Below are 20638 nucleotides of genomic sequence, written 5' to 3'. Positions count from 1 at the left end.
CGCTGTTGGTTAAAACAGTAAAAAAATGCAGGCCAGAGGGGGGAAAAAAATCAATGGAAAAGGTACAAAACCTACAAGAAATAATACCAAGAAAGTTCCTGTAATTAAGGCACCCACAGGAGAGTTAGGAAAACTCATCTTCCTCATTCTGATCTAAACTTTTGCAGGAGATTTCTGTTTTCCAGATGTGCAGCTTTTATTCATAGAAGAAAGATTATGGGTTTTCCCACCTCAAGGATTTATCAACATAAATTGCTCAGTCTAAAAGTATTTTTAAGAAAGTACTATCAAGAGCAGTTCAGGCACACACTTATGCTATTACATTATTTTACAAAACTGAAGACATAGATAATAAGAAAAGTGGTAGAAAACAAAACAAATCTTTTTGTCCAACAGAGCAATTATCCTGTGTAATCAAAACAGGCCTTAGATTGTGCAATACAGAACCATGTTCCCTTCAATAATGGAGTGTTAAAGTCTAAGGAACATGTCTCTGTGCTCATCTCCTCTATGCTGGGCTAGCTGTGGAAGTATTTTTTGAATCAGGTTACTTAGATGCACAGATCCATATTGCAAGGAAAGCACTCTCTTTGAAGATACTATGCTAAAAAACATGTGTATTTCATTCTGCAAGATTGTCAGGCAATATATGATTTCTTAAAAATTTTGATCCTGCTAGTGCTGGAGTCATTAGTATATATAATATATATATTTATATATAGTAGTATATATACTTATATTCTTCTTTCTGATTCTTAATAATTCCAGTTAGTTTTTGTCCTACAATGCCACAAAAGTTTCTTCATGTCCTTTACGCCCCAGATGTGCAGGCACCTTCATTGCTTTAGGAAGTTGCCTATTTCTCTCCAGTTTTGTGATTCAGTGAAGCATCTTGGCATAAGACTTTCTCTCTGTTTTACTTCTTCTAAACAGTTTAACACATTTAAGTGGCCTTGAACATGATCACTTCTACTGCACAGCTGGGCCTACAGCAAATCCCCAGAATCAACCAGCCTGAAACTTCTAAGCCTGAAATTTGACTCACAGTGTTGATGCCTCAGGCCCAATCTTCTGTACTGCAGACAGTTTGGCTCAGGAAAAAAATAATGGGCATCATTTTTTGCACAAAGTCCCATTTTTTTTTCATTCTATTCTATTTAATCTGATCTATTTATCCTTCTGAAGAAATAATTTTAAAAGCATTTCAGCATTTGCTGCTGACTAATTATCAACTTCTTTCAAGTGAATTTTTCCATCCTTCCTCTTCTCTGTGCTCCTAAAAACATGATTCAAAGATATTTTAAAAATATAAAAAGATAATGCAGAGGCATCCCAGATACTCCAGCCAGCAAACTGGAGTCTTTATCCAGGGCCTAGCTCAAATGCCTCTACACAAACACATCGAGTATGGGGAACAAATAGAAGAACTAGAGATGTGCACACACCTGCTTGGGGATGACAACATCAGCATCACAGGGATATGGTAGGATGGCTTCTGTGACTAGAGCCTTGGAATGGAAGGTTTCAGGCCTTTTAGGAAGGACAGGTTACAGAGATGAGAAGGGAATGTAGCCCTGATGTCAATGACCATCCTTTCCCTGTCAATGCCTGGGAAAGATGAGGAGCCCGCTGAGAGCTGGTGGGTGAAGATTAAGGGGGATGGCAGGAACAGGGGATGTTATAGTGGGAGTCTGCTACAGGTCACCCAATCAGGAGAATGGTGTGGATGAAGCCCTCTGTAGGCAGATGGATGCCTGCACACTCTTAATCCCTGGTCCTTGTGGGGCATTTCAGCCTCCTCGATGTCTGTCAGAGGGACAACATGGCATGGCAAAAGAAGTCCCAGAGGTTTCTCAAATGTGTCAAAGCAACTTCCTTACACAAGTGACTGAGGAGCCAACAAGGAGAGGTGCCACGGTGGACCTTGTGCCCACCAACAAGGAGGAGCTGGTGAGAAATGCAGTGCTCCAAGGCACTGTAAGTGACAACAAGATGGTGGAGATACAGATCCTCAGGGCAGTGAGAAGGGCATGCAGCAAAATCACTGCCGCAGACATCAGGAGAGCAGACCTTTAGCCTCTTGAAGGACCTACTCCATTGAGTCCTGGAAAGCAGAGGGCCCAAGGATGCTGGCAAAATTTCAAGGATCACTTCCTCCAAGCTCAGGATCAGTGCATTCCAGCAAGAGGGAAATCAGGAAAAAATGACAAGAGGTGTTCATGGATGGATAAGGAGCTGCTGAACAAGCTCAGTGAGAAAAACAAAGCTTTCAGGCAGGGGAAACAAGGACGGGCGATCTGGGAGGAATACAGGGAAATTGTATGGCAAGCTAGGGACATGGCTAGGGAAGCCAAGGCCCAGTTAGAATTGAATTTGGCCAGGGATATCAAGGATAACAGAAAGGGCTTAGATATATTGCAACAAAAACAAAACCAGAGACAATGTGAGCCCTCTCCAGAAGGAAACAGGAGACCTGGCTACACTGGACAAAGAGAAGACTGAGGAGCTCAATGACTTCTGTGTCTCATTCTTCAACAGCAAGTGTCCCAGCTGCACCACCCAAATCACGAAAGATAGACACAGGGACTGGGAAAGTGAAGACCCTGAGACCTCTCAAGTTTCAGGCCATCTAAGGAACTTGAATATGTACGAGTCCATGGGAGTCAACAAGAATCATCTGCAGGTCCTGAGGGAGCTGGCAAAGTTTCTAAGACACAATTTTGGAGAAATTGTGACAGTCAGGTAAAGCTCTCAATGACTGGAAGAAGAGAGGTATAACCCCCATTTTTAAAAAATATGTCAGAGTTTGACACTGGCCCAACACCAGGTACCCATGAGAGTCACTCGCTCACCCTCCCCTGCTACAGCTAGGCAGTGGAGAGGGGAAAAAGTTAACAAATGCTTCATGAGTGAGATAAGGACCGGGAGAAACACTTCAAGGGCAAAACTGGTTCAACTTAAATAGCAAAATGAATTTTATTACTAACAGAATCAGAGGAGGATAATGAGAAATAAAATAAGCCTGTAAAACACTGTTTCCCCACCAGCCCCTCCCTCCTTCCCACCAACAGCACATGGGGGTTTTGGTCAGTTCATCACCATGATTTTCTTCTTCCACTGCTCTGGAAGAGGAGTCCTTCCCCTGTAAGACTGTGGGGTCACTCCCACAGGAGAGAGTTCTCCGTGAACTTCTCCAGCATGGATCCATTCTCACAAGCAGCAGCCCTGCCAAAACTGCTGCAAGGTGGGTCTCTCTTTCCATGGGGTGCAGTCCTCCAAGGACAGGCTGCTCTAGCCTGGAAGCAGGGACCCCCTCTCTCCACTGGGTCTCCCACTGGATCACAGCCTCCTCCAGGCATCCACCCGCTCCAGCATGGGTACCTCCTTCACAGGCTGTGGGTGGATCTCTGCATCCCCTGTGGATCCCCATGGACTGCAGGGGCACAGCTGCTTCACCATGGTCTCACCATGGCCTGCAGAGGAATCTTGGCTCTGGCGCCTGCAGCACCTCCTCCCCTTCTTCTCCACTGACAGTGGTGTCACCATGTTGTTTCCCTCATATATTCTCACCTCCTCCTCTTCTCTGACTAGAAGCAAAGCCTGTGACTTTGTTTTGATTTCCTTCTTAAATATGTCATCACAGAGGCATTACCAACCTCTCTTATTGGCCCAATTTAGGCCAGCAGCACGTCCATCTTCAGAGCCATCACGGATTGGCTCTGCTGGACATGGTGGAAGCTTCCAGCAGCTTCCCACAGGAGCCATCTTTATGCCCCCCCACCCCCACTACCAAAAACCAGGCCATGCAAAACCAATACAAAAGGGAAAGCAGAAGACCCAGGGAACTATAGACCAGTCAGTCTTACCTCTGTTCCAGGCAAGATTATGGAGCAGATTCTCCTGGAAAATATGCTAAGGCACATGGAAAAAAAAAGAGGTGATTGATAACAGCCAACATGGTTTTACAAACAGGAAATTGTGCCTGACAAATTTGGTGACCTTCTGTGATGGGGCTACAGTGTTGGTGGACAGGGGCAGAGCAGCTGACATTGCCTACCTCGACTTAGGCAGAGCATTTGACTCTGTCCCACACAACATCCTCATCTCCAGTTGGAGAGGCATGGATTTGATGGATGGACACTCATGGATAAAAAACTGTCTGGATGTCCACACACAGAGTTGTGGCCAACTGTTCATTGTCCAGTACAAGTGGTGTCCCTCAGAGGTCAGTACTGGGCCGATGATGTTCAACATCTTTGTTGGTGACATGGCCAGTGGAATAGAGCATGAACCGTCAGAAAGCTTGCAGACAACACCAAGCAGTGTGGTGTGTTAGACATGCTGGAGGGAAGTGATGCTGTCCAGAGGGATGTGGACAGGCTTGAGAGGTGGGTCTGTGCAAACCTCATGAAGTTCAACAAAGCAGAGTGCAAGGCCCTGCACCCGAATCGTGGCAATCTTAGACACACCCATAGGATGGGCAGAGAAGTAATTGAAATTAGCCCTGCAGAGAAAGATTTGAGGGTGATACTTAACAAAAACCTCACATGAGCACAGTGTGTGCTCACAGCCCAGAAACCCAGTGGAATCCTGGGCTGCAGAAAAAGGAGAGTGGCTAGCAGGGTGAGGGAGGGGATTTTGCCCCTCTGCTCTGCTCTGGTGAGGACCCCACCTGGATCCACCTGGAGTGCTGCATCCAGCTATGGGGTCCCAAGAAGGACATGGAACCACTGGACTAAGTCCAGAGGAGGGCCACAAAGTTGACAAGAGGACTGGAGCTCCTCTCCTACAAAGATAGGCTAAGAAAATTAGGGGTGTTCAGCTTGGAGAAGAGAAGGTTTTGTGGACACCTCATAGCAACCCTCCAGTATCTGAAGGGGGCCTTCAGAGAAGCCAGAGAGGGACTCTTTATCAGGAACTGTAGTGACAGGACAGGACTAATGGGTACAAATTGAAAGAGGGGAAATTTAGGCTAGAGATTAGGAAGAAATATTTTACTGTGAGGGTGGTACAGGTTGCCTAGGAAGGTTATAGATGCCCTATCCCTGGCAGTATTCAAAGCCAGGCTACATAAGGCCTTGAGCAACCTGGTGTTGTAGGAGGTGCCCCTGCCCATGGCAGGGGGGCTGGGATTAGATGATCTTTAAGACCCATTCCAACCTCTTAGCATTCTATGACAATAAACCCCAGCAAACTATGACTGTTGGAGATTAAGCCTTTCTGACCAAATGGAGAAACACATAAGCCTTCAGTTCATATTTTTTGCCTCCTAAACATACAGGTCACCCAGGATGGTGGGCCATGCTTAAAAGTAACTGTGGGCAGACTGAAACACCCTTGTGTTTTTCCTAACTACTTGCCTTTGGTAGGGAACAGGTGTCTTATCATGTACTTTGGACAGAAAGTAGAATTTTGATGAAACTTTAAATGGTGCTAGATCCTTAGAAGTGCATAAAATTATCTATTGCTTAATCAGTTATACACACATACATGCTTTTTTCCTGAAGAGGAGGCTGAATCACATCTCTTATTTGATGTAATTATGCTAGTTGTAAAATAAAATGCAATTGATACGGAGTTTTTCTGGGTTTATTTGCCAAATGTAGCACACAAAACCAAATGGTAGGTTATCTCTAAATTTTTATTTCAAGTATCCTACACACATTTAAATGTAAAAATTACAGAAAAAAAAAAAACAATGTGGCATTTCTTTACTATGTTCTAAGTAATTTGCATATCCCTTGTAACTAGAGGTCATTCTGGTCAGGAGCCTCTTGGACTCCAGCAATGCAGACATCTACCCTGCTCACAGAGCCAGTGCTGAGTGATGTACAGCTTTCTTCCCATCAACACTTCAAAATTAGTTGAAGGATTACAGAAAGATCTTTTTGTCAACAGCCTGGAATTCCAAACTGCATGAAAAATTCTAAGGTTGCTGGTCAGTTCTTGAAGTATTTTTTTAAGACTGTGCTCTTTAGGGTATGCAAGTTCTGATGTTTGGGTTCAAATTCTGATATGGCATAAGCAACCACTTTAGAGTCCTCGTAGAGTCATTTTAAGTGTCTTTAAGTCACTTTAGAGTCCTCTTCCTTCACCTTCTGCACAAGAAATCCAATAGAGGAAGGTTCCTTGGATTCAGAGCCTAGGATCACTTGTGCTTTGGTTCAAAAGGACAAATCTTCTCTCCCCTTTATGGTGTTCCTGAGTTCAGCTTTTCTCATGTCCTTTTTTCACATACATACACTGCCAACGCCAGAAGCTCATATGTCCCATCTTCCATTCCTGCATTTCATAGCTAACTTAGTACATCACAAAGACATGGTTGGTTGATTTCTTCCAAGCCATGGCTTTGGTCATCACTCATGTAGCTTGACTGACATAAGTGTTGTACATGTTTGGTCCCATGTTTTGTAAACCACACAGTAAGTCATCTTTACATGTCCTTAACGTCACAGCCTTCTTCATTCTTATTTGAGATTAACAGTCTCATTGAAGCTTTCTATAGATTAATCTGGAAAATATGTCCCTATTTTTCCTGCTGATGTAAAAAGTCCACTCAGTCCAGAAAGATTTTGAGAAAATCTTCTTCCTTCTCAGCCTGTCACTCTAAGATTTAAGAGTGAATGTTGCTTTGATCCATCCAGTGCAAGAGCATGAAGTTACCTCTTCAGCCTACTTGAACATCACAGGATGGATTACATCTCATTTGCAGTAAAGGAACTCCATCCAGGATCAGGCTCAGAGCAGAGACAGCCCTGCACACTTATCTTTTCATACCACAGCACCTGCTGTGTTTGCTTTGGAAAGGTGGGAGATGTCAGTCCAGTGAAGAGCTTCATCTGCTGGCTTTGCACAGCCATGGCCTCCCTATAACTCAGTCTTCATGTTAGAAGCATATTCTTGCTCAGAAAAGGAGGGCTTCACAGCAGAGTGAAATAAAGTTGATACCAACCTCATAACAGCATTGTAACATGTTGTGTAGCTGTAAAGGTATTTCTTAGCTGACTAACTCTCAAAAGTTACCATAGTGCATAACAGTGCTTGCCAAAGGCTTGTCCAGCACAAGCAGATCACTGACAAGGTACCTGTAGTTTCGGGCTGTTCTGAAGAGACCATATATTATCATTTATTTCCTCTTCATACCACTCAGCCATCCAGCTTGTGTTTACTGATGAGTCCACAGTGCCATCAACATCAATTTAGACAGAACTTGAAGTAAGCTCATTTTTGCAAGTGCTGTCACTGTTTAAATGCTGGAAAGTTGTTATTTCATGTACATTGATGAGGGTGAGCATGTGCTTCATATCTGGTCTGCTTTTTTGGTAATTGGGAGACATACTCTCTTTTCTTAGACATGTCTAAAAGAGAAAACACAAAGGAAAGCTTAAAACTGAGAATTCCTCTGAAAGACAATTAAAAAAAAAACTTTTAAAGGTTTTCCTTTTTCTCTTTGCTAACCATGGCTCATTTCACCTTTTCCATTTGTCACTGGAGGCACCCAGTACCAATAAAAGCTGCTGTTTCTTGCTAAATCAATCAACTTTATAGGACAAAAGCCTCAGTGAAAAAAGAAAATTTATATTTGATTCACATTTTCATCTCAACAGGCCTTGCATCAAGCTATTGCAAGTGTGCTTCCACCTGCCTTTAATGCAAACCAGTGTCTGAAATATTTTCATCAAGTTGTCAAAGTAAAACCCCAGTCCTGCCAACCAGTTCTAAAGTGAATGTTGCTGTTGAGTTTAGTGGAGATAAGGCACAATCTTCACTAAAGAAGAGGACAAGGCAACCTGTAAGAACTTAACAGGTATTTTAAATAATGAACCTCACTTGTGAGATTAGGTTGATATTAAATTTTGATGAAAGTTAGATTGATACCTGAGACAGGGCCTCACCCAAAAGTAAGATATACGTAATTCCACCAGAGCAATTTTCTTCACTACACAGCTCTGCTTTTTATAACTGCACCACTAAATCTGGGACTTTTTTTTTGTAAGGGAGGAGAAATTTCACTAGAGATCTGAAGTTCTTTCAGGACACTGAGAAGAACATGCAGCATCTGTCTCTTCTGAGTGATATCCTTGCTTTCATACTTCCAGCCTAACAAATTCCTACAAGATTTTTCTCATCAAATTTTAGTCTGAATGGCACAAATTACTGGCAGAATTGTCAATCTAAAAAAGAGACAGGCATAAATTTAATTGATCCCTGAAGATGCATGGAAAGCTACATTTAGCACAGCTAATTAGATACACTCTGATCAACAGTTATGATTCATCTGCTGAGGAGCAAAACAAGAAGGCAAATATGAAACAGGCAGCAGAAGTTAAATCTGACCTCCCAAAATGCTGGGGCTGGTTCTGGTTTTGTTTTTGTTACAAATGCAGCCAGTGATGTACTGTACTGGTACCCAAGATTCTTGCTACCTCTGAGACAGGTGACTTCACTGACACTGCACCCAAAGCATAGTTTTTCTTCTGTGGAGTGAACTTCCCAAGTACCTCCTCTCCCTTCCTTTCCCAGAACTACCATCCAGCACTAAAGGTATGGATAAACTCTCCAATGAGATTTTTTTCCATGTATTTTAAAATGTCTGTTCAACAAGACGTGACTTCACAAAAATGCTCATCTGAAATGGGGTTGACGCCAATTTACCAGTGTGGAAACTGAGGCATAAAGCAGGTGGACTTGGATATGTCCATCATGCCACCACACAAAGTAATTCTACAGGTGGGGAAGGGTTCCCAGGGGTCTGTGCCTCTGTGCTGTTCCCAGGTACTAAACCAGAAGACCTGTTGCCATGCCCTTAAACTGATAAGTAGCTTACACAGAGTAACTGGAAGCAGAAATGAGCAGTGAGAGTGCAGGAAAATAACTGATAGTTTGAGTTAGATGAGGGTCAGATCAGGGCGCAGTTCGGTCTCTTTGGAACTCTATCCTCATGTACCTGAGTTTATTCATAAATTAAGTATGGACACCAACTTCAGACCAGCTGTGTTAAAGCAGTGCTAGCAGAGTGGGGGTATTTTGGTTGGTATTGTTGCTTTGCTTATGAGAAAGAGAATTACTTACACAAGTAAAGAAGATGAGCAGCAAGTAAAAAATCCCAAGGCAAGTCAGCATGAAGAGCTCGCCTTTATATTTTTTTAGTTTTTCCTCTTCTATTCCAGGGCAACCTAAAATATAAAGTACAGTGTTACATTGTTCTGGTGTTTGTAAAATATTTTAAAACTGTTACCTTCCAGACATAACATGCAGAGCATGGGACAGTCAAAGGTCTCCACTGCACCTGTTACTTTTAACGTGACTGTGCTGCTCAGATTGCGTGCTCCGTTCTGCTCCCCCAAAGTGCACTTGTATGTCCCGCTGTTTCGGCCAGTCGCATTTTTGATCCTCAGTGAAAAGGAGGTGTCATTGAAGAGCTCCAAGGACCCCCCAGCTTCTCGTGGAAAATGAGATTCCATATCAAGGACTTCCCATGCTATTCTTTCACTGTCTTCAGCCATCTGGAAAACACAAATATATCTTTTTTCTTGGGCAACAGTGTTATCCTCAGATTTAGAGTAAAGAAAATTTTAAAGCTGGCTTATGGCTGAAAATGCAGAGGCTGAAGAGAGGCAGGGGGGAGCACAACCACAAATCAATTTAATATGTTCATTCTTGCAATACATAAGTATATGGGACTTTGCTTAAATGGACTCTGTAAATAGGAATTACAGAACTATTTTGTAATCACTTCTTAAACTGCCTCACCTGGACAGCAACATGACAGAAGGCAGGGGTAGAGTCTGCTCTCAGTGGGCCTATGCAGAGGCCCCAGAAGAATTCAGACTGAGAGAGACAGTCCATGGGGATGGAGCAGAGGCAGCAAGAGGCAGCCCTACCCAGGTGCTTAGCGGTGGCCCTGGGGACCAGAGGTGCCCAGGAGAGCATGGCAGCAGACAGGGAGGCTCCACTGCTGCCTGTGCTTGCCCTGCCAGCACGCCTTCCGCCACGCAGTGGTGACAATAAAACCTGCTAACCCGGCAAGTGTGCCACTGCACGAGGGCTCTGCCAAGCACAGGCTGGCATCCTCCCAGCAGCTCCGCAGCCCAGAGTTCCCTGTGGGAATGCCACCCTGGAAACTGAACTTTCCTGTGCCAGTTTCTATGTAGCTGACCCCTGAAACCACGCTGCCTCTCTGGAGGAATGGAGGTTCCCCCCCACCCACTTCCCTCCCTTCCTCTCATGACTGGAACCAAAGAACAAAAAATTGCTTTGACTCCTTCAGATTCAGTTGTGTGAAGGTCACAAGCAGGTTCTGGTGCACTTGGGGAGCATTTGTATGTTGAATTTCTTAATTGTAACCAGAAGAGCTACATTCCTTGGCATTGCTGAGAGGCTGCTGGAGGAATGAAGTGTATTCCCAGAACAGTTCATACTGCGGGGCGATAGGATGCACTGAAAATGACAATTGGCTGGGAACCACAAAGAAGAGAGAAATCACTAAGTTGATTTGAAAGATGGAAGAAGGGTTTGAATTAGCCTGTGTCCATTCTTATTCATCGAAGTTGCTCCCTGGGATTCGAGGCAGCATGCCCTCCATAAAGCTTTCTCAAGTAATGAATTCAATCTTTCTGTGGACCAGCAGAGCCAGAGCCAGCTCATAAGTCCAAGGCTAAGCATTTCAGCCAAATGTATAACTAATGTAAGCCAAGGCTTTCTATTATTATTATTTTATTTTAATAGACACATTTTTGGGTCATATGTTGGTGCTTACTTTCTATCAGCATAGCTACTGTATTGGGTTATAACAGTTACACTGTAAGTTATTAAAATTAACACAACTTTCTCATACTGAGGCTAGGAGTATCTGGTTTCCCTTTCATGTGTTTGCAGGAGGAAAGCACGCTCGAGAGTCTGGAGAGAAGTGTGGGTCTGATGCTCCCTTCAACATTGCTATTTTTGCAGCCTAAAATGGTGTAAAACAAGCTGCAAAATGGGGAACTTTTCAGGAACTGAGGAATGAGACTAAAGCACAGAATTTCCTTAATTGTAAAGATTCTTTCTCAGAAAGGTTTTGGGTTTTTCAGTGCATCAGCTGAAGAAGAGCAGTAATTTCCTGGGGCTTTCCACACTTTACCCAGAAAGAGGGAAGAATCTTCCCCTTAATCCCCCAATAAATTTGCCCCAGCTTCTCTTTCTTATTACACTCCACCCCAAGCAGCTACAAGACAAGCAGTATGTATGGTGGTTTTCAGGATATAGGGACTTCAGTGTGCTACAGGGATTTAGGTATTTTCAGGCCTTGCACATTGTCAGAGATGTGGCCAGAGGAATTCCAATACCCAGGCTGGGCTCAGCTCTGGTTACAACTAGGTCAATAGCAGTTAAGTGGATATAGTTGACCTCCCTCAGATCTAATTTTTGCCACTCTCCCTTCCCTTACCACCCCCTTCCTCAGTGAAATTTAAAACTGCCCACAGGGCAATAAAAGGAACCAGCCTGGCTGCCCTTTTCATTGCCCTAAATTGCAGATAGGAGGTCTGAGCTACACACAAAAAATTGGATTTGTTTAGGGATTTTTGGTTTTGTTTTTTCCTTTCATTTACTGGCAGCATAAAAAATTGCTGTCCTGGGAGGTAAATGCTGGCGTGATTCTTGTGGCTGAGATCTGGGAATGAGAAAACACTTTGATCTTTCTGTATGTAATTGCAATCAGCACTTCTCCTATAAGGGAGAGCTCAATTAAGTCCATGCATCCCATGCCTGACCATGCACTTATTTCAAGCAAGATTTTGGGTAAATGATTGAACTTCCCTATTTCATGGGAACAGTGAGGGTTAGGATTGATTATTGCCTCCAAAGCTTTTTAAGGCGCTTGGCTGCTGTTGCAAGCACAATGATGGTGACCCTGCAGACAAGACTGTCAGAATTTTGCCTTAGACATGCTCTGTGTAAGGCAAACCGATGTCATGAAACTGTACTAACAACAAGCTTTTCCCCAAAACAAGAAGGACATGGTACTTTGTGGCCTAATCTGGCTCCCTCACTTGCTGAGAAGCCACTGGTGACCTGAATGGGGATTGTGAACCTTGAGTTTGGGGAGGTGGAGGAGGAAGGGGTCATGTGTGGGTTTAATTCAGGGTTTGCACGCCTTTCTTCCTCCATTAAATCTCCTCTTTACTGAAGGGCAAGGGCAGGCAAGGCAGACTGCAGGCGTGCTGTGTGCCCAGCAGTATCCCAACATTTTTTAGGCAGCAGAGACACCTGGTGGCATTTTTCCAGCCTCTGCAGGCAGTGCATCCACCCCTACTCAGGGGTCTCAGCAACCTTTTCTCTGATGCCTGAACCAAGCCTTTTTTCACAGCAATCTTATCTCCTGTTATCTTATTAGAAAAAAAACAAATAAAACAAAACACCCCTCTCCATTTTTAAATTCTCTACATAGCAAGAAAACATCTGAGCAAATTTGCAGAGTGCATCCTCATATCCCACCACTATAAAAGGAAGTCCATGAGATATTCAGTAAGCTCATCGTTATGCCTCTTGCTCTATACAAGATAACCTCTTTCCCACCACAAACCTAATTAAAATTACAAAAATACCACTTTGCTTGCCGCCTCCTGTGAATTACGTGGCAGACTCTCTCGCTGGACAGATCATTTTGCAGCTCAAGCTTCTATGATAAACCAGCTCTAATTCATGCCAAGTGTCCTCCAGGTGATACCACAGCCCAGGGTAAATGCTGGGAGTTTTATCTAATTAATTCCACACAAGCTTAGAGGGATCAAAGCAAGCACTGCCAGAGACAGCAATCCACTTGTGTAGGGACAATCCTCTTCTTTAATCAGTGAAAAAAAATCTTTTCTTCTCACGTTTCATTTGCGTTTCATGTCCCTTACACCTCACTGCTGAACAAAATGCAGCATGCCAGCTTCCCCTGCTACCCACCTCCAAATGGAGGAGAAAAGGAGCGTGTTCCTGCTCCCATGTTTGCTGCTAATGGCTTTACCAAATTTCAAAAGGCAAATGATGACTTGTGTGGGGACAGGTAGAAAATTCTACTTAGTCTATTTTCATCAAAAGGGCTTTGTTAGCATGCAATCTGCTGGGGGTTAATTCCCCCAGAATTTTGCTGGGGAACAGGGACTTCCTGGCAAAATAATTCTGCCTATCTGCATAAAACTAGCCATTAAGAAAATGAAAAAAAAGAAGAAATATAAGTTTATATTTAATGTCTGTGGCAGACTTTGAGAAATCACCTGGCAGAATATCTTCAGCAAATGCTGAAGTGAGGTGATCCTTCACCTCTGTTCAGTCCCTGCTGAGACACACCCTGGAGTGCTGGGTTCAGTGCCGGGCTCCCCGGGCAAGACAGACATGGTCATACCTGAGGGAGTCCAGTGAAGGGGCACAAAGATGGATAATATCTTGGAGAACCTGATATGAGCAGAAGGTGGAAGAGATAGTTCAGCCTGGAAGAGACCAGGCTCAGGATCATCTTATCAGTATTGACTCAACCTGATTAACAGGGGGATAGAGAAACCAAAGGCAGACTCTTCTCAGTGGCCTTCAGAGGCAAGAAAAGAGGTAATGGGCACAGACTGAAATTCAGAAAATTCCACTTAAGCAAAAGAAAAACCCTTTTTACTCTAGGGGTGGTTGAATACTCAAATGGGCTGCCCAGAGAGGGTGTGGAATCTTCATCCTTTGAGATATTCAGGACTAAATTGGACACAGCCTTGAGGAGCCAGCTCTAGTTGTCAGGTTTTAGTGAGTTTAAATTATTCTAGTTCCCAAAATCTTGGAAACACGTGGTCTACAGAGGTTGTGATTTCCCCACATATATTCTCTAGTCAATTGACTGATTCCTATTAAGTTTCTTCTAGCCTGGAGCTTTTTGGTAAGAACAGTAGATATTAAAATGGATGTGTTTGATTGAAAATACAACTGAGCTGATATATTTCTGTTCTCTGACTGTATGAATTATGAGAAATAGGTAGAATAATTAAAGTGCTCTTCAGCAAATGTTTCTTTTTCAGAGAACTAAAAACAAGGTGGAAGAAGGAGGAGGAACATTTTGCTCAGTTCTAGCTGGCTAGGTTTTAGCTATTGTTTTGAAAACTGCTACAGCATTACCCTAAAAATAGCAATTCACCCATGCTGTAGTGCTTGCACCCAACTAATAAATTAATATTTAATTTTATCATGAACATGTGCAAGTGAGCAGTTCTCACATTAACTCATGTTCTCTGCTCTCATTAAATAAGTTTTCTCATCAAACTTTTCCCATGCTAAAGTGGTACACTGTCTTCCAGGTAAATCAAAGTGCCAGTATAAACCACTTCTCCCATAAAAGAAAATTTTTATTTCAGCAAAAATTTTGAGGTCCAAAACTGATGTCAGTTTAAAGGTGGAACATATTAACATCAGATTATTTTCTAGTGAGGGTGAGATAATTGTAAAAATGGTTTTGTTTAAAATCATACCAGGCATAATAGCCAAGTTGAAATTTCTGACTGTTACAGAGAGCTAAAATTCTACATCTGGCCAGAGGAATTTATTTTCTGAAGCAAAATATATAGAATTCTGGCAATGCCCAATAGCCAACATATAATGAAACACTACTGAGCTGAAACTGCTTAATAAGTGTGATTTTCAGCACAAAAACACTTCCACATTCGATTAGTGCTAAAGGTGCATCCATATGGTTCCTATACAGTGTCATGTAGAGAAACCAAAGTTAAACTTGAAAATAACAGACATAAATTGTGGGCACATGTGAGTGAACTCTGAGTGTGCTGTAAAAAAAGGAGGAGGGGGGAGCAGGGGGGCAGATGAGGAAAGAAAATTCAAAACCCAACCCCAAAACAACAGTGAAGGAACTATGTGTGACACATGAGCCAGCTGGAAAAGCCCTTTGACTCACTCACACAGACCAAACAGCTAAACTATTGTTTACTTGATTTGGCTTGGTTTGATTTCTTTTTTTTTAGCTAAGGGCATCCAGGCTTAGCTCATGTCAGACAAAAGAATTGTTTTGGTCATGAAATCATTTCCACTGCTCCCTTCCTGTCTAAATCATTAATGTGATGAAGCTACTTGGGGATGAATAGATGTCTGAGGATCATTGGACTGCATTTCTTTGTGTAGTTTAGAAATTCAGCTGAAGTAATTTAGCATATATTTACCTATGCTACTATATCACAGCTATGCACTTTTAGCAAAAGTAGTTTCCTTTGAAGGAAGGTGCAGTCTATATTAAATGTTTATTCTTATTTTGTAATATGACTTCCCCCTCTTGTTCTGCCGTAATTTTATATTTTTCAAGGAAGTGCTATAAAGTTAACAGATTTCTCTCCTCTGAAGCACAGCCTTCTTTCCTCTTCCTCAAGATTTATTTTTAATTAAGATTTTTCTGGCTATCACATGAAGAAAATAGTGCAATATCTACTGGGACTTCATTTGTGTATGTTTAAACTTGATTTTCAAACTGGATATAAAGTGATAATTATGAAGGTTTATGAAGTGGTTCTCTTTTTCAATGTACTTCACAAAGAGAAACTGTTCAGTTTTCAATAGCCCTACACAGCAGAAAGGTAAGTAAAGTTTCATTACCCAGATTCTTGTCATGTAGGTGGGCTGTAGAGATTCAAACCAGCATTTCCATAGACAATTCCCAGTGCTTGAGTGCTTAGGCAAAAAAGACCTAGAACTAGTTTTCAGTTCTCAGCTGGCAAACTTACACGCTACTCATATATGGCTTTATGGCATGCAGGCTGCCCAGCACTCCTAAAAATGTACCACACTTTAAGACTGTCATCATTATGAATTCTTTTCCATGGCCTCATAGTGAATGGAAGGAGAGCTACACCAGGGTGGAAGAAGACTTGGTGCTCTACCTTCTCCCCATTGTGTTCAGGCAGCCTACTTAATATATTTTTAAGTAAAAATCATTTTGTTTGAGCTGACTGACTGTGGTCCTGATTCTGCACATATCTACTCACACAGGTGACTTCCTGCATGAGGATAATTAGCTCCAATGATCCTGGATGCACAGCAGCTCAAACACATCCAACATTCATGCTTTTTTTTTTATTATTATTATTTTTTTTTTCCAGTATGAGACTTAGCAAAAGCAAAGGAATTGAATGCAAACCTTTTTTACACCCAGTTGGATTTTGACACCAGAATATTAACTCCATTATACAATTACTTCTCTATACAGCAAATACTTTTAAATTACAACCTTTTTTTTTTTTTTTTTTTTTAGCAGATTGTAACCAACCGGCCCTTACTTGGCCTGAGCACACAGAGGTGTGTCAGTGGGAAGGAGTGGTTTGCTCACAGAACATTAGCCCTGTGCAAACAGCTGCACAAGCAACACTGTAACATTGCCACCATTATTTTTTTTAAAGTAACAGAAGCAAAGGTTAATTGCTTCCATTTACTTCACAGTTCAAAGTGACCTCATACAAAAGATTTCGCCTAACAGCTGCTTGAAATTTACAGCCTGAAATTTCATACAATTTGTTGGAATTACCTTTTAATTAGTCCTTTGGGGTTATATGTGGTGTTTATTGATTAATCCTTCAGTAGCTGTTTTTAAATAATAGAGTAATTACCTGTGTTGGGTAGCCCAGTCACACTCCACCATTCCCTCACCCTCCTTTGCAGTGTTGAGTGGGGACAGCAGCACAGAGCCAAAGTGTAGCAAGGGAGGAGAAAGATCTTCAAGCTGCTGCCTATTTAGCTAGCCCCATAAGTAGAAGTGTTGCTTATTCAGCACAAAACACTTAGCCTAGATTGCTTTTCCCCATGGAGAGTCAGGCTTTTAAGATTTGGTGCTCTGCTTTTCCTAATATGGCTGCAACTGTGGCTTTGCTGGCGTCACCGCCTGCATGTCCCCGCTTCCCACCTCTCTCATGGGACAAGCTAACAGAAGACTGCAGTACCATGGTTGGTGCCATGAGCCCCCTGAGCCCCAAGACCTGACAACAGCTAGACTTTTGTTACTTTTTGTGTCAGCAGAGAAAATAAGTGCAAGGTTCTGTCATGCTGGACACTGGAAAACCAGTCTTTTCCTGAGCAAAGCAGTTGAAGCAGGAAGAGCAAGGAGACCATGGAGGGAGTGGGGATTATAGGGACAGGGCAAGGGACATCCATTGGCAGTCTACACTGTCACAGCATGACTGCTGCAAGGGGAAGCAGCACCAGAGAGGGCCCCCACAAAAGGCATCATCAAATACCACCTGTGCATGTGCAGTCATTTTGTGCCCAGGTGGAACTGCAAGGAGCTACAAGGCAACACAGAATTGGGTTTATAGGCTTTCCTTATACTACATCAGGGAATAGCTTTTGGCTGCTGTTTGCTGCCTGGGCTTCCCAGCTCCCACTGAACTTGGGGAAGAACATGCTTCTGGAGGATCCCCACACTTCAGCCTGTTTTTGTTTTTGTTGACTTCCAACACTGCTCTGGGGGAGATTTTTCTGGGATCCTCTCAGCCTCTCTGTTTATTCCTTCCCCACCCCCTACCACTTCTCCTCAATTCATCCAGGTCCACCAGACAGCATGGTTTGCCTTCCATGGGCTCTGTGCCCTTCCTGGACACTGTGGGAGAAAGGGAGCCTTCAATAATTAGTACATATCTGGATGGAAAATATAGATTCTTATCCAGTTTTTGAGGAAGAAAACAAAAAGGAATAAGTTGACTCATATTCCAAATCTCAGAGTAAAGTTCAACCAAAAGCATTATTCTCTCCTCTCTGTTTACCATCTGTGCTTAGTTCAACAATTTGGAAAAAGATGCTGTACTTGATGGGTTGGCAGTCAGATGTTCACAACAGCTCTGTTGAGGTGCAGTTGTCATCTGGTCTGTAGGCAGATGCTCATTGTTGTACCAGCAATGAAATTCAGATGCGTTGCAATTTTCTACCTCAGAAGCCGTATCTAATAGCAAACACTGTTTGTTGGTTTACTGTAGGAAATGAGTTTAAAACTGTGTCTGATCGAACTGCTGAGGAAGCCAAGGCTGCGGCTTTAGGTTCCGGCAGAGATAAATTAACAGTTTTCAACACCCATAAATAAGTTCTTTTCCCTCTTCCCTTCCATTGCTCTACCATCACATGGGAAAGTAATTCAACTCTGTAACCCACAAAATCTTTATTTGCAGTTTGATTTTCCACTACTATAACAATCAACAGAGAGTTGACTTAACAGGTAACAAGAGGACCACCAGGAGTGGCCCATGATAAGCAGTAGGAGTGTACGGCTGGGAGTGGGGAATGGAGGAGAACAAAACCTTCCCTTTTTTTCCCATTAATTTGGCTCACACCATAAGCTGAAGCTCTCACTGAGGTGCAAATTTATGGTGCCGTACAGTCAACAGCCACCACTTGTCAATTCCACCTCTCTTAGAAATTTCATCTTGGTAATGTTGAGTGGGATTTTTCTACTCATTAGCTGATTGATTCCTGTAACCCCTCCTGTACACAGGTGGTCAGCAGGGCTCTCCTGCTCTGGAGAGAGAAACTCTGAATCAGAGCAGTCAAGATGCGATTTTTACTTCATGACTGCAAAGAGATAACTCAGAATTTCTAGCTCTCCATCTGCCTTCTGCTCACACTCTGCCCTTATGCCCACCCCACTAGTCAAATCTTCCTAAAGAATAGCAAGTACTTTTTCAGTTCTTCTATTTCAAAGAAAAAAATCATCTCCTGTTTTCAGGGGATTAAACAAGAGCAACATCATTGATGTTGCAAGGCTTAAATACCATTTTTTTGCTTTGAAGAAAATCTTGGAAGACTCCTCTTTGGAGTAGTATTTGGCAGGTTGTACACGGGGCATTACCTGAATTTTGATCCACAGAAGCCAGCAATAATTAGATAGAAAAGCAGGCCAAGAGCAATTCAGGGAATCATGCTCAAATAGCCTGTCTCCAAAGACATGGAAAAGGCCTGCTCCCCATGGTCACCTCAAAGGTTTGCAGTGCTGCCTTCTCTCTACTGCACTAATGGGAGGATTCCTCTGCAGAAAACAACCTATTTCATACAAGACAAGCCAATATCAGGTAGGAAAGCAAAGCAGATTGCTCAAGTAACTTAGGCTTTTTTCTTACTTTATACCAAGATGCTGTCTGGTAGGAGATTGAGGAGTCCTGAAGAGCTTTACAGGGCAGCACCACTTCCTCAGCACACCTCACAGCAACATCTGGGATCATCACAGAAGTCCCACGGATCAAGCACCAAACTGCAAAGCACAGGTACACATCACCTTTAAAAAAGATTGCTTACACAATCTTTCCTGCCTTCCCAAAACATATCCCCACAAAATAGACATGAAAGACCAGAAGGAAAATTGCAGGGCTGTCCACTTACCATTGCATAGGATGATGAGCAGAGCGCAGACTCCCAAAGACATGGCTTTTATTGCTTCAGATCACAGAGCAGCAACAGTGTGCCTCTCTACAGGATGGACTGTGAGAGCAGAGTGAAGCTGTGACTGCTTCTAGAGTGATATTTCTGAAGGCAGACTGGGGAATCCCCCAGACTTATCTTGAGGTTTTCGTCATAGGGAAAATCCCTACATGTATGAACCAAGGCTCCTCCCCTTAAATCTGTGAGGTCACTCCCATTTCTGCAAGCACTTACAGTGGTAGCAACTCATCTCCCTTTTTTCTTTTTTTCTCCCCCTCTGTATTGATCTGAACAGAATTAAGTTTGACCAAGGGGCACTGTGGGATGGTGTGAAGGCCACCAAAACCAGCACTCAACAAATCTCCCTTGAGTGACAAAATGTCAGGGGAAAGGGCTTGCCAGCTCAAAATCCCCTCTCAGCCATCTCTCTGCAGTTCTAACAGCACAGTGCCTGTGCAAAGATTGGCCTTATGATGTGACATTTCTGAAACCACATTTAAGACCTCAGGTCACAGGACCATGGAAACACTTTGACTTGGGGCTTAGGGCTAAACAGGAATTATCAGCATAGCTGAGCAAAACAAACTTTAGTTTAGTAGAGTTACACATTTAACTCTGCAGGTAGGCACACATGAGGTAGAACATTATCTCTTTTTAGCATATTTTGTCATTTTCAAGACAAAAAAAGGCATCTGGAGTGACATAACCACAAATTATTTGCTGGAAAATTTCATAATGGAAAAAAGTCAAGGCAGCTCTCAGAAGAGTAACCATTTGGACATCCCCTCTAGTTATCTGGAGGGGGGAGGAGAAATCTTTTCCCTGTGATCTGTGAGAGCTGTTTACCCCTGGAGAATTTTTGAGGAAGTCCGAGGTCGATTACAGAAGCATTTACAAATCCTGAAACTGAAAGTTGCTGATGTTATTTTTGGAAAACCATTGTGGCTGCTGTCTTTAGGCTACTGAGATCATGACGGAGAGAAACTGTTTAGGAGAGGGGGGGGTTAAGATTTGATGGATGGAGAATGTATGGTCAGCCCCTTTTAAAAACCAGGGTTCTGGAAGCCACTCCAGTCTGGGCATCCTAAATCCAAATCACCTCTTGAAAACTTTGTGAGGAGAAGTCAGTTTGACAAGTCCTCACATGCAAAAGTCCTACTCAGATGAGTAAATGCTGTGGGTGGGTAACACTTTTGGAAACTCCAGTCTGTTCTGTGAAGAAAGTCAGACAGCAATTTCA

General features: G+C 42.8%; 1 protein-coding gene across 1 annotated transcript; it reads right to left on the bottom strand.

Moving 5' to 3' along the window:
• Positions 1-7199: 7199 nt before the first annotated feature.
• On the bottom strand, positions 7200-19402 carry CD83 (CD83 molecule). The gene is made up of 5 exons (XM_053963303.1): positions 19360-19402; positions 19101-19231; positions 9290-9506; positions 9073-9176; positions 7200-7358 (listed from the first exon to the last, which is right to left on the bottom strand). The coding sequence occupies exons 1-5, from the start codon at positions 19400-19402 to the stop codon at positions 7200-7202; spliced, it is 654 nt and encodes a 217-aa protein (XP_053819278.1).
• Between the last annotated feature and the right edge of the window lie 1236 nt (positions 19403-20638).

Source organism: Vidua chalybeata, chromosome 1 (assembly GCF_026979565.1).
Source record: "Vidua chalybeata isolate OUT-0048 chromosome 1, bVidCha1 merged haplotype, whole genome shotgun sequence".
NCBI classification, from domain to species: Eukaryota; Metazoa; Chordata; class Aves; order Passeriformes; family Viduidae; genus Vidua; species Vidua chalybeata.
This window is presented reverse-complemented; position numbering and strand designations above follow the sequence as displayed.